Here is a 15,527-nt window from a genome sequence, read left to right as displayed (position 1 = left end):
AATATGTTCTCATATAAATATCTCTTCATGTCCCATGCCATCCTCCTATGTTGTGATACTTACATCTGTATTCAGAATAAAAATAATGTCTTGCTGCATATTTGTTCACAGGTCTCAGTAGGGCTCAGGGTCTTTCTGTAGGACTACAGTACACATTAACACTGAATATTTACCTATGTACTAACCAACACTGAACTGAAGTGCTTGGATCTTTGTGAGGCAGAGACAAGGAGATTTGTCTGTTCACATGTGTGTCTGTACACCTAAAGCAAACACTCCTTTCTACAGGACTACAATAATGCAGTCACAGCTACAGTTGCTGCAGATCACGACAGACTGCCAAGTAAATGTTTTTGGTGCTTTCCAACCACAGAAAAAAAAGGACAAAAAACCCATGTGATGTATTCAATGTCTGTTTTGACTTGCATGTGAATGGGAATGATGATACCATATGCATCAACACAGTGAAAGCTTTTTAACACAGAGAAGAATTGGGGGTTTTTTATGGTTTGTGTAGTATTAAATTAACAACATCCATCAGCTGAAAAGTGTTTTATGGGGAAATGAGTTCTTTAGCACAACAAAGCACATATAGGTAAGGCAACAGTTTGTAGAAAGCAGTTTAAAAATAAATTAAAATAAAGATAGCAATGTCAATACAAAATCTTAAAACAGCAATCAACACTTTCCAAGAGGTCAGATTTTCAAACATACTTTGCACAGGGGCCAGAGCATACAGCAGAGGCTTCATGGCTAGACTCCGCAGATAAAAAAAATCCTCTCATATTACTACTATGAGAATTAACAGTGCCCCAATGTAAGCAGTGTGATGTCTTTCTGCCTGACATCCTCTTTCAGCCTGGGTATTCTGCTTGCCCACACATCCTGAGAACACAGCCTTCTGGGGGCCTACTCAACATCTCCTGGAACACCATTTGCAGATAACTGCTTGTCAACATTTTGTAGGAGGTTTCCTAGAGCTCTGAAGAATTGTGAGCTCTTCCAAATCCTGCCTTTCCCTGAAAAGACCAATACTTTCTAGGATGCACTTCAAAATCAAGGCATGATTCATTGTCACCTGGATATCATTTCATGTTACAAATTATTTAAATCAAAAGCTGTTCTTTTCACATGGACCAAAAGAAGATACTCACTTAGATATTCACTGCTATTATAAGTAAAAATCATGTAACTCCACTGGAAAAGCTTAACTTGGACTCCAGTCTCTAGTGATTTTATTTTCATTAATACAACAGCAATGACCAATCCATCTGAAATAGTTCCCCCAGCTTTTTTAGGCACAGACTACTTACAGAAACATATTAACAGATAAATGCAACTAAGAACTAAGCTGCTGTATTCAGCTTGACTACTTGAGCCTTGGAAAAAGCCACTGTATCTACAGAACAGAAGAGAACATGTTCAACCTATATTTGGGAAGAAGATTTCAATATGTCACAGTGTCAGGTTTAAACAAAGGTAATGCTCATGCTAGGACATATTTTAAATGAGGGATACTGCTCTACAATGAGATAGAGGGGCAACTACGCTTCAATACGTAAAATTGCTTTAAAATTCTTTAGTTAGTTCTCAGAATAAGAAGTTCTCTAAAATACATTTATTAAAATAGAAAAGGTGCAGGAGCACTGTAAAAAGCATGCTGTGCAAACAAACAGAATGCTCCAGCAACTGGGAGGCAGTTATTACAAAAGTGGTAAAAAGCAAGGATAGTGTGGATTTCTGTCCCTTTCTTTCCATCACAGGTAAGGGCTGAGGACACAGGGATGACCCAGAAGAGAATCTCATAAACATTGTCTTGGGTCTTACCAAAGCACTGTGTTGAGCAGCTGGTGCATGCTGCCCATGCATAGGGACCTTTAGAGGGACATACCGTGCAGCCAGCCTTCGAGCAATGCATGTACTCCCTGAACAGCGTCTGCTGGAACTCTTGCTCTCCCAGCTTCTTTTCCCCATTATGCAGTCTCCCTGCCATAGTTTCTCTGTCCTCTTCCCTAGACTTGTCTCAGCAATCAGAAAATCAGTTTATTTTATCGTCTTCAAACTTCCATTTTCCGGAATGCATTTTGTAAACTCCAGTGTCCCTTCCCATGTCTTTCTAGAAGTCAAAAAGCAACATGTTTTCCTTCTTTTCCATTTGTTGTCAGGAAAATTTGTCAAGAATCATCACTTATGTTGCCATACATCTGATCAAATGCTTCAGCTAGGGAGCCAGAATTCTCCAACTGTGGCACTGGTACATTTGTTGCATCTGAAATGAAACATAAGAAGGTGGTTAAGTGAGACACTGAGCAACTGCAGCAAACTCTCTATAACGAGGAAGTCAGTACAAAAATACCTCTCAGTTCACAGTGGATTTTCAGAGCCTTTCAGGAAGACACCCTGCACTTAAATTCTAAGTGATTAGGACAAAATCATAATGATCTCCTCTGTCACCTTTGCTTCTTTGGAGTGAGGAAGGGAAGCAGCGCAGGCAAATGTATCAGGCTTATATTACAGCATGTGAGGGAGTAGTTGCTCAAATGAGTCAAAGGAGAGACACCACAGATAGTCTCATACTGGATTACTTCCTATGGACAGCAAAATGCTTCAAGATAACCTGCATCTGGCTGTAGTCAAGGAAAGAAGTCTTAACAGAATGAGTGTGGAGAGAGCAAGACTGGTGGGTTTGCTCTTCTCGCAAAGAATGGTAAGCAGTGTGAACTGAAGACAGGAAAGCAAATTCACACCAGCATAATGTGAGATCAGGATTCTGCCTTCAGTACCAACCTAGGCATTGGGACATCTATGTCCAAATGTCAAAAAAAAAAAAAAAAAAGAAACAAAGAGATCTTGATAAACTACTTATATGAATTTGGGTAAATCAGGCATAAATTACAGTGTTAACCATCCTGAAATTTAATCTCTTGTAGGTTGGTTTCTAAATAAGAATAACAGCTGTGGTAGAAATGTCAGCTTGAAATATTATTTGGAGCTGGACATATCTAATATCCTACAACTCAGAAACAATACATGAGCTAAACCCTAATTTCCCCATTGCTCTATTACTGCTTGGGGCGTGACAGCATCTACTAGAAAAAAAAAGGGGGTGGAGTTGCCATTTCTCTTATAAAAACAAATCCTAAAATGGGTGCCTTCCTTCTCATTAAAAAACTGCATCTACCCACTTTATGAATTATATAGTGGCACATATATTAACCCAGCCACCAAGCATGCAGACAAAGCCCAAAGTTAAGGAAAACAAAACAAACCATGGCAGTGACATACCTTGTGTTGATTCCCTTATTTCCTGAGCTTCTCTCCTCCCAAACCCACTTGGCTGCTGTCTCTGGAGTTTCTGTCTCTACAAGAGATCTGGATGCCCAGCACAGTCTCAGACATGTCCTGGTTCTGTATTCAGATTCTGAGTCTGAATGGAGTATCCTTCTCTTCTCCCAACAGAAAATTTATGGGTACCCTTCTTGGTGCTGATTCCAAAGTGCCAAAAGGGAGGCAGGATTTTCTTCCACGTCTGGGAGGTCTACTATCATCCCAGACACCATTAGAGCGCATCTTCAAGTTCTTTCTCCTCTCTTGGTACTGACCCAGGGAACACCTGGTGCACTGACGAGCAAGGTGCTCTTACACTTGGCTATCAGAGTCCAACATAGACTAACACCACCTCAATGTCCTGGATACTCACACATTCTCAGTGTTACCTATGTGAGGCCAGTTTGCAGGTATGATTGTTTCTTCTGAGAAATGTTCCAAGAACATCTTGTCAGATACAGATAAATCTGTATACAGCGAAGACTTCCACAAAAAAGTATCACCTCAAGTCAATGGAACAGAAACTGGACCAGAGAGAAGCATGTAGATACTATGCCATGATTTGATGTCCATACTGGAATTAGCCTCGTCCAGAGCAAGAATAATGCACACAGTAGTGTGACCATGTACCACTGCTAGCAGATGCAGGTGTAGTTCAGTACTTTCCCAGGAAGAGGTCCTTACATGGGTCTGCATGCCAAAACTCTCTTGAGTGTGAAAATGAGGTAAATCAGTATGGAACTGATCAGTACTGATAGGAAATCAGCGTGTGATAGCGTGCCGTAAACCTTCTTTTCAAAGGTACAAGATCAGCAATAGCTGGGCACACATGCCCAAGCACTTCCAACAGCGCAAGGAAAACAGAAATCTGTAAAATCTGCCATCAGAAAGCTAAGCATAAAAGGCAGCTCTACACCATAAGCTCTTTGGTCTATACCCTCATGAACAGGAACTGGTTTGTGGGACATTACACTCAGAGCAAAGTGTAAAGCATTTTACAAGAGAAAACTGAAACTCTGTTAGAAACCAAAGGGAAGCATGAAACACACTCAGTGATAAAACACTCAAAATCTCTTTCCCAACAAGGACACCATGGAAGGTGATGAAGCTAGAAAGTTTCCAGACCAAAACGGCAGCCCAGCCTTTGAAAGGTGAGGACATAAGGGCTGATCTGTGACACAGAGCTTATGAAAATCCACTGCAACTGCACACCTCCTTAGTCTCTGCAAAACATCCCAAATCCACTGCTACCTGAGAGAAATCAAAACCAAGAGCCACGGCTCAAAAAATGCCCTTTCTTCCATACTCCTTGCAGAGCTCAAGAAAGACAGCATTGTTACTAATTTCATTCATGAGAACATCCTGAAATGCAGGCTTTTACAAGCCAAACATGAGACTGTTCTTTGCAATCTAAGCCCAGGAATATATCTCCAGAATTCATTAAAAAAGCAAATCATATGTAAATCCAGCACATAATAATTTAAAGAGAATTACATATGAGTAGTTAATAAGTAGATAAACCGTAGAGAAAATCTTCTATTTCCAGCTAAGATCTTCAAACAGAACTACACATCGTCAACTTCCCTCTCACTTTATTTTTAGAGGTTACAAAATAAATACACACAAGATCAAAGTAATGTGAAGAACACACTGGTTTTAAATAAATTGAGCAGGAAACTGAAAACTATCTTGTAGGTTTTCATTCTTTGAAGACTGTTTTGCAGTAGATAAAAAGCAAAAGCTAAGGAAGACCCCCATTACAGTATATTATATACAGTATATATACACTTATATATTATAAGCACTTGCTGAGAATATGGTAATGGCTCATGCTCTGCTACTTTAGCAGGGAATCAGTACGTTTGTATCAGTTGTAAGAGTGCGGCATAGTGTACTGGGTCTAAAAGTTTCTTCTGCATTCAAAGGTCTGACAGGTTCTTTGTATGAATTTTAGGTACTATGCATCCATAAGGGCAATTGAAAGATTAGAAAGCAAAAGAATAAATTTTCAAAAGCAATTTTATAAATAAAATCACTGTTAAGGTTTATTCACCTCTACTACAATACCAAATCAAACCTGCAATGTGTATACATGGCAGTAGCCAACACCTGAAACTTTAAGAGAAAACAAAGCAAAAAAATACTATTCCACTGTACAAATGCCCATTTGTCTCACATTGTGCATAGAGAAAACATTCTGGTGATATCTGTACTGCTACTGTCATACTCTGAAGTACAGGATCTAATTACCATCAACTTAATTGAAACTAATTTCTTTCTATTGATTACTTAACTTTTGGATGTTGCTTTAACCCTACTGCCTTAGGGAATTTTTTCAAAGATTCACATCAATGTTATGACTTTTTATATTAATCAAGCTATTCTGATTAATTTGCCCTTTTAAAATTATTCTCAATGCTACATATCAGCTAAGTGACAAATGGTAGAGTTTAAACAATTACAGAAGTTCAAACATTTGTGTCTTTGCTCTTTTTATTCCTTTTTCTCCCCTTTGCCTACTCCCTCCACCCCTACGAAGTTCACAGAAAACGAAGCATCTGTATTGAAGTTTCCAAGAAGTGTAAATTTTTACAACTATCCTAATGGTTAGTGAACTGTTTTGTGCCCACTGTTCAATGTTCCTGAACAAACACATGTAAGACCTCAATCCAAAAATCCTTTTCAGTCCTCAAAGCCTCTAAATACATCATAACCCTATGTGAATGATAAACATCTATTAATTTTATTTTATTTAAACTCAGCCTGCATGAAAAACTAAAGTGTTTAGAGATGTGCACAGGCCTTGCTTAACTTGAGCCTAAACAAAGCACTCAGTAATAAACTACCCCATGAAATACAAGATCTCCATTAACCCTAACTATTTCTGAGAAAAATTACATCATCATCTCATTATCTTAACATTTTAGAAAAGTAACAACTCAAAATGGAGAAGAGGTAATGGTAGGGGTTTTTTTGAATTCTAGTTTTTCAGTTTTTCTTTTTCATTTTTCTGGCAGTAATCTGAATTAATTTGGCAATGCTGGAAAATAATTTTCACATTATCATGCTTTCAGCTAATAGGTGACTTTGAATAATCAACTGCTTCTGTAAGCTTTAGTACTTAACGTGGAACCTAAATAATCCAAATCATATTTATTTTTAACAAAAATAACCTGACCCCACTTTTGTACCCTGTAGTAGCAAATACAGTGTGAAAAAAAAATATTTAACAGATCATAAAGAAAAACTGAACAAGTATACCTAGAGTCTTTCCTATCTGCAGCACTTCTTTCAAAAAGTTTTTTTAAATTTATTTTTAACCTCATATAAAATTTTCAACACAAATGCTTACATAGGAAAAGCAGGGGTGTACTAATATAAAGAATTCTACTTACTTGAAATTGTCTTGACTTTAAATCCTTACTGCACTTAAAACCTTAAACTCACAACAAATAGGAATGCACCCTCGCTAAAAACATAGCAAAACCCCCAACAAAACGTCACTAAACGTAACACTAAAAATCTTTAGAAGAGTCTTTAAATTCTGCTGACATCCCTTTCACATAGGAATGACAGAGATACTAAAGGGAAGCCAACTGATGATCAGTCAATACAAGCTTACCTGTTTAAGTGCTTTCTTTGTGTGCTGCTGGAAGGAAGAGACTAGCTTGCTTTGCACCGGTGCATTAGTAAGGCTTGAATCACGATTGGAAGACATTTCCTCAGATGTCTGCTTTGGGCAAACTTTACAAAAAGAAATAAAAAATCAGAATACTGTTATGGGGGTTATCTTCCCTATTTCTCCAAGAGTCATACGGATGGAAAAATAAACCAACACAAGCAAATGCTTCAAAATCAAAAAGCTTGTGGTAGAAAATTCAGCTGATCTTGAGTCCACATCACCTAAAAATCCAGCCATATTCTAAGAAAATACACTGCTTCACTAATATTTGTACCATATCATACCCCTTCTATGCAGTTCAGGAGGCCTTGCATATTTTGCCTTTCAGGTTGTGAAAGGTAACTGAAATAGTTTAACAGATTTTACACAGAAACTAGATGAAAACTACCTTCCTCAACAACACATTTTAATGGATTATAAGATATCTAAATGAGCATTTGTACAAGAGACACTGATGACCCCTGGATCTAGAAAGATTCACACATATGTAACTTCATACCAGATTGTAATGTCTTCTTAGGAGCCAGACTCACCTATTTTACAAGTACTTCTTGGTAAAGCTAAGAACACACTTTGCTGTTTAATGGGTAGACTGCAATATCCTGCAAGAAGAATTCTGGTCTCTCAGGTAATACATGCTGCTATACTTGTCAGCCTTCTAAATAATACATGCTTTAATGAACATATACTACAGTACTTGCATTAAACAGCCTCTTGAATAAATGTTTTGTGTGACACAGAAAAGTCTCCTAGTTAAAATAAATGAAAATATTATTTATTTTGTTTTTGTTTTTTTACAGCTTTATTAAACAGCTGTGAAAGCTGAAAGAAGAGCTGGAGGATCCCATTAGTCTTGGTGATCAGCAAACTCAACTGAAAGGGCTGTAGAAACTTTTCCACTCTTAATGCCTTGCATTACTATTATTGTCCCTGGTAACCTAAGACTGCCCAGGTAAACCAGCATTAGCATGGATCCAGAAATGAAGCAGCTTTTCTTCCATTCTTCTCTGCTGACTCAGTTCAAGTCTGCCTTCCAGCAGTGTTCAAAGCTGGCTTGTATGTTGACATACCTTCTGTTTTGAAGCAGTAAATAGTTTTCCAAGATTTGTCATACTTTGCACACCACCAGGATAGTCTGAAGACACTCAAAAGAAGTTGCACAGATATGTGCCAGAAATAATGTAGCCCAGTGTTAATCTATTTTCTCTGCCCATCCTTCAGTGGGATGAGCAGAAAACGGAAGTAGCTAAGTCCCATGACTTTAGCAATGTTTCCTAGAAGAAACATTGTAATCTTCTTTGATTTGTGTTTATAAGCAAATAACACAGACAATTCAGCTATCAATAAGTAATGGCCATCATAAGATGCATGTGATATTAAACCTGTTTTTGCAGTGAAAGAAAAAGTAATTAACACCACAGTAAGAGAGAATACACTCTATGGCACTTCAGTTATGCCAAGATAACTGATATTAGATTAATTTACCAGGTAAGAGAAAGGCTATTTTGTCACGAGATTTATAACTGAGTTTTGTTTTTTTTTTTATTTTTCATCTATTTGCAGAATTTGTCAAAATACACAAAGAAGTTGCAACACAAAACAGGTTCTGACTTTACAGAATCACCTGGATCAATCTTTTCCACATGATGAGCAAAGCTTACTATCAAATAAGACAATGTAAAAGAGCTGCAAAGTGTCAGCAGAAAACAAACAATAGCAGGTTTATATAATTCAAATCACTGCAACAGCTAAGCTCCTGAGACAAAGAACACCTACATCAAAATAAAAACTTGACATGTCAAATTTCCCAGATTTTGTCTTCTCCTTCAAAGAAACTCTTTTTTTACTGTGTTCTGGCAAATTTTGAGAGTCAAAGAATTGAAGAAAAAACCCCAGAAATAGCATGTGCACACAAACCCCAAAGTTAACAAGAGGAGAAGACATTCAAAAATCCCTAAAGAATGGAAACTGATAAACTTAAATGCCCATCCTAAAACAGGATAGATACAACACGACCTGCCATGATAAACCTATTCCTGTTCCCAAAATGACTGCAACTCCTATTACCTTCTTGTTGAAATGGGAAATTCAGATTTTTATTATGGTGATCTACGATATTATCCAGGAGTCTCCCCTATTTATTTTGGTGATAAAGTTCATCTTGAAGAGGTTTGACAACTATCTGATCTCAACACTGCAACCATTAACATCAAAGTCATGGTAGAGCAGGTATAAAAAGAATAGTCCTCTATTAATTTTGCACTTTCATTCATTTCTCTTTTAACAATAAACCTGGAATTGTGACAGAATTTTTAAGAGGCCATATTTTTAATTCCTATAATCACTTCAATTTTCAATAAAATATTATCGGTGTATTGATTTATTTTGCTTCTGTTCCTTTGAATCTTTTACAACAAATTTAAACCAAGAAACAGGGACTGTTCTTGTGGGTAAAACAACTGGAATTGAAACCACTGAAACAATAAATAGCTTTCCATCACTGTAATCTCTCCTACAGATACAGAAAGAATACCTCACTTCACGCTAGTTCTTTAGTGCAACCCAAATCTAGTTTGTTCAATGTTTTGAAAAAAACCCCAACTGTTTCCTGTAGTTCATGATTAAAGAAATAGATACATGAGGTTGAAATCTGCTGCTTAAAATACTTAAAATGACACTGTGATTAGAGAAACTCAACATAATTTATTTAGAACAAATGATACTTCCTTTCTAAAACTTACTGTGTACATTATATTTTTCTTCATATACCTTGTAGCTTAAAATAGTAAGATAGTAGGAAACTATTTTAAATGTTGTTTTTTATGTTTTAATTGAATTTCCATTTAAAACCAGCTTGATACAAAATATGGCGATGAACCTAACCATCTAGTAAGTAATGTCATTGCCTATTTTCCAAAAGCAGAAAATAAAAGCATTAAAAATCTAAATACATGGTGTTCAATTATACAATTGCTTAACAACTTATACAGTCTATTCACTTTGTTAGCAAAAAATAATACTACAATTGACACACAGGCTTTATTTAGAGGATAATCAAGATATTGTTTAAAAACAATATTAATTGTCTTTTCTGTAGGAAATTGAATATAAATATGAGACAATTAATAAATTTAATCTTTAAAACATATTCTGTTACTTAGTAATTTAAATCAATCTGTGCCAAAGTGTGACTGTATTAAAATGTCCATGACCACATAAAATTGTCATTATTTATTTCTTAATTTCTATGGATAAAGTCCAACTGCTTTTCTCTGAATGGGTCAGACATAAAGAAAGGGAAAAATACGACAGAAAGATATATAAGTGAAGTTACCACTGATGATCCTAGTGAAAAAATAATGCCTTAACAATAAAACAGGCATTTCTCCTATGGAAACCAGAGATTACAGTAAAAGAAAATTAAATTTAAAGTGTTCTTTGTACATATATACAACTTTGGAAAGCTGCAACCACTTTTTCCATGAGCGCAGAAGATCCATGAATATTATCAGATCCATGATCACTTGAAAATCTGTATCAGGAAAGAATGCTAAAAATAAACTGGGTGCTTGGGAGGGAAAAAAACCCAACCCCGACAGACAGAATATGACAGACAAAGGGAAAATATTTGGGTAGCAAATAAAGAGGATTCACCATTATTGCTACAGTAGAAAACGGAAACAAGAGTAGTTTTAAGCCTACAGGAGGCATTTCCATTTAGTGGAGAATAATTAGACTCCATTCTTTAAATTGGCTTCCTCAAGGGCCAGGACCGAGTGAAGGAATAAAGAAAAAGCAACTATTAAGCTCTAAACTGTTAGGTTATGAGCTGGAAGAGCAGCTGGGTTTCTGAAGATAAGACCTCCTTAGTGAGTGTTCAGAGACTGTTAGCATGAATGATAGAATTAGAATTACTTAGAAAAAAGAGTATGTTAAAAATGTTTTAGTAAACTCCATTTAAAATAACTTCCTATCTTCCATTTTTCCAAGATTAGTTCTGTTAATTATTATGAAAGGCTATAATTTATAAAAATCAGCAATGCTATCTTTGAATTTCAAATTTTACAGGCTATATTTGGGGATTTTTTATTACCTTTTACCTTCCCCACCCAATAAATGACACCTATGTAAAACATATGGGAACACGTTTATTTGAAGAAACAATTTTTTGAGGAACACAACAAAAAATTATCTCTCCTTGCCACTGAAAGTTATTAGGGATAACTGTAAACAGATTTATGTAACTAGATGGACAGATAAATTCCTGCTCAGTAAAGGGTTGGTTTATTTTCCCAAAATGAACAGCACAGTTAATTTTGATTTCAGTCAGATCACACTGATTTAAAATTATACCAGCAAAATCAACAGCAGTCCACTTCCCTTTTTTTTAAAGTAACCACAGCAGATGAGAAGGATTGTTTAGGAATGGCCAAGTTACAAAACATAAATTAATATTGTTACCATATGCTAAAGCTAGAGTCTACCTCAAGCATAAAATCTATGCACACAATCTGGAGATATGAAATTTCAGAGAGAACTCCCTCAGGAAAACATACATACAATATCTCTCTCTAAAATATCCATAAAATTCAGTATTTTCTTTGGGTGACACAGATCTATACTTGTATTGACATAAATAGTTGCACTTTGCCAGCACAGATGTATCGAGTAATTCACCTCCATCACTCTTTGATCTCTAGAGCCCAACTTGCCAAAACTGAACAATTCAGAACTCAGCTGTTGCCATCAGCTCTTGAAAATGAAAACCAGTTTGGGAGTTAGTTAATTGTATGAGTTTGCCAAAGCAAGCAAAAACAGATGTATACATCAAGGGTACTACAGCGACTGCAATATTCTTTCTGAAAAGCAATACTGGCACTGTGAATTAATAAATACAATTGGATAGTATCTTTTGGAAAAAGACATCAAATACCTCATCGGCTTCATAGCTTGCACGGAATCCCATTATATTAACAGCATGTTTTTGAGCATAAACATTTCACAAAGCTTAGAAAAAACCTGTGAATCCTTATTCCAAAGCAAGTCAACATTTTCCACAGCCTGTCATCAGTAAGCCAGTAATTTCTTAGACCTCATTAACTACTGTACAGGAAAAAAAACAAGATGAGAAACATCCTCAAGCTTCACCGTATCTCCTTTTATTCTTATGACTCCCTTCATAATGAAACAAAAGAAGTCAAACTCAATCCCAGGTACTATATTTTTATTTTATAGTTGCAGGAAGATGAAAGAAAAATACACAAGAAAATCTAAGCAAAGTGAAAAACTTCGCTTCCTGATGTGTTGAGCTATGTTTGAGCTGCTACTTCATTGCTGCTCTTCTGCTTTTAGAAGATTCTCTCATATCCAGATGTTGCCACGTGTCACAAACATTTTCAGTAGAATCAGCCAATATAATTCCTAAGAGACAAGATGCTAATAGTAAAAGGTTTCACTGAATCACCAGGAATTCCATTCCTGGAAAGGAACTGAATATCCAAATGAGGACTCAGGTTTCAAACAGTGGTGGATATACACTCCTTGCTACACAGTAATCCTAGGGTTTCCTAGTCTAAAAAGCACAAGGTGTTTGAAAGTACAGTAGCTACCAAGCAAAATTTCAGGATTCAGCATGAACACGATCCTCTGCTGTCCATCATTTTGTCAGCTACCTCTAAGAAAACTGCCTAAGGAATTAACTCTGCCATTTTATGTTCATAGCTGAAGAACATACACTTCTAGCAAGTGCTGAAAACCAAAGTGTCTCAGGAGGAGACATGTTGCTGGTATTTGGGCACACAAGAGAAGCCCTGTTTGGGCTGAGGTGGGGAGGGAAGTCACACTATAGCAGGAATTGCTGTCTCCTCCACACGTACATCATTGTGCATTCCATTGGCTCGCACAAAGACCATTTTTAATCAACTGCGCTCCGTGGCTGATGGATTAGCCCTGCCTTCAGAAACCCTAGGGACAAATGCTTTTTGAGAACTGAACATCCTATTGATGGGCAAAAGGATATTATAGTCATCATTTTCCCAGGCAACAGTAATTGGGACTTTAATTCTTTTACCCACAGCATCTTTACATGCTACACCTATATTTGAGGAAAATGGAATTTTAAAGATATGGGACTGCTACAGAGCTTCTATTAGAAATCCCATTCCAAACAAAATCAACTCTAGCATAAAGAGTTTCTTTAACACGTGCCTTTGGAGAAGGTGGGGAAAGAAAAATTCTCCACAGCATCTGCAAAATCCTGAGGTGTGACCATTCTACTTGTCTACTTAGCAATACTGATGTTGTGTAATAGCTTTTGCCAAGTCACATGTTTATAATGGTTAGGAATTTTTATATTATTGTGCTAGTAAAATTGTTCAGTAGCCTGCATTTATACTGCAAAAAATGTGCCTGCTGAGGAATGATGTGATTCTTCTCTGAGTGTCAGCTGGTACTTTTTATTCCAAAAGACTGTGGTCTAAAAGCCCACTAATGGGCTGAGGCTGTTGCTTACAGTTTCATCCTTCTACTTCCAGCTACATTTAAAGAGGCATTTTTTAAACTCTTGCTAAAGAATTTCTGATCACTCTGTCAGAACTGTGGCTTCTGGACTCTATCAAAGTGGAAAAGGGCAAATAAAAATGCAGTCAATTGGACAATTAAGAATTCAATGTGCAACCAATGCCCATCCTTATATGTATCACACATATTCTAAAACACAAGTCAGAGGATTTGATGAAGCGTTTTTTGAACTGAACTAAATGCTACTTTCATGCCACAGAATAATTTCCTGGAAAGAAAAAAAGAAAAAAAAAAAAAGAAAAAAAACAACAACAACAAAAAAAACCAGCTCTAGTCTGAAAAGTGTAATTGGTCTGTTAGACCAAATATTTTCCATAGAAATAACTATTCTCAAATATTTACAAACCAATCAAGTCACCACCTCACCTTTCATAAGCTAATGAGACCATCCCTATTAAACCCCCCAAAACAAAGGAAGTATTTGTTCACTCAGGACTTCTTATGTGTCTTTTATAAATCCTTTCCTGTTTACCTTAATTCCTTCTTACAGCTATAATGAATGCAATACGCTGGTAATCTGTTAGCTAGTGCTATACCCAAAGGAAAATCTCTGCCTATATTCTTTAATCAGTACTATCAGAATGATAGTCTAAGAACTACACAGGACTAATTAGCAAATGCATCTTATTCATGTTCAAGTTGTTTTGTGTTGTGATTCTTGAATGCTTTTCGGATATACTGATTTATTGAACACATATTTCTGCAGCATATCACCTCTTTGCTTGAAAGTCTAAACAAATTCATGCTGTTCAGATGCAATGATTTACAAGACAATCAAAAGAAGTCTCACAACTATTATTTATTATCAAAAAATTTATGCTAGAAAGATTTCATTGTTTTCAAAAAATATTGACATTAAAAAAATACTAAATGAAGAGTGGTCAAATCACACCCTTCAGAGCAAAATGCTATTGTGGATGGTGCCTTTGCAGATTAAATAATTTGTAATTTCAATCCACCAAAAACTGGATGTATTTTCTGGCCATGGTCCTATTTTTAAGCCAAGCCTTCTATACTGTAAACAAATCAGAATTCTAAGTGCATATAAATGGTATCTTTAACAACAAACTCGCAGTCCCAAAAAAAGCTATTATCAAACATGTTAAAATGTTGTCCTGTACTAGCTGACTGATATGCTATTTATTAAATACATGCTGCATTTAATTCTTAATTGATCATATCAAGCATTGGCCTTTCTATATGCAATAGACACTCACTACTGCCATCCCATTTACGTTTTTTTAATATATCCATTGATATTCATAGCATGACAAGAAAATTAAAATGTCTTGTTCTCAAAATGTTAAATATATTGCAATTTTCCAATATTTGTTAAAGATGAAAAATGATGGAAAATTCTCAGCTTTAAAACCAATCTAGGTGTAATTTAATGCTTTATTACAAAATGTTAAATTTTCGCAGCTTCTCTTTTATGTCATCACAAGTGCTATAATTATTTTTATTACTGTGAACTGTGAAAATAGTACATAGCCTGCTCCCAGTCAAAACCCAGTAATTTCTTATTTCTGGAATTATGACATCCTATTTACATTCTGTAACATCCTATTTACATCCTAACACTACTAAATAATTGCCTGTGCTTTTTTTAATTTTGTTTATAAGAAGTAACATCAACTTTGGCTTTGTATTTGTAACTGTATTTACACTGCTTTTTACTGCTCTATTCTTCCTTCAATTTCAGGAATTGTGCATCAACAAATTTTCTGAGTATCAAAGAGGAATTGTTAAAGAACATGTAAGTTCACTTACATAGGCAGCATACGCTACATAAGCATCAAACCACTGCAGATGCAGAATCTGTTAACTTGTAGACATAATATATCAAAGGAAATGAAGAAGCAGAGACATTTAATACTCTGGACTTTTGTTTCCACGGAGCTTCAAAACTTCAGTCCTAGACAGACCCACAAAATGCCTT

The 15,527-nt window shown here is 36.0% G+C and overlaps 1 protein-coding gene across 7 annotated transcripts in view; it reads right to left on the bottom strand.

Moving 5' to 3' along the window:
* The window catches only part of ASXL3 (ASXL transcriptional regulator 3), a 124,996-nt gene that overhangs the window by 49,150 nt on the left and 60,319 nt on the right, over positions 1-15,527 (bottom strand). For 6 of the 7 annotated variants that reach the window (XM_085572068.1, XM_085572065.1, XM_021525717.4 and 3 more), the window contains one exon: positions 6,950-7,071. In XM_085572068.1, coding sequence (XP_085428194.1) covers positions 6,950-7,071 — 122 coding nt within the window. Of the gene's footprint in view, positions 1-1,891; positions 2,138-6,949; positions 7,072-15,527 lie in introns of those variants that run through there. The other variant, XM_021525721.4, reaches the window with a different exon arrangement.

The sequence above is a fragment of the Lonchura striata genome, chromosome 2, assembly GCF_050655825.1.
Source record: "Lonchura striata isolate lonStrDom1 chromosome 2, ASM5065582v1, whole genome shotgun sequence".
In the NCBI taxonomy this organism is placed as follows: domain Eukaryota; kingdom Metazoa; phylum Chordata; class Aves; order Passeriformes; family Estrildidae; genus Lonchura; species Lonchura striata.
The sequence above is the reverse complement of the archived record's forward strand: the minus strand, read 5'-3'. Positions and strand labels throughout refer to the sequence as shown.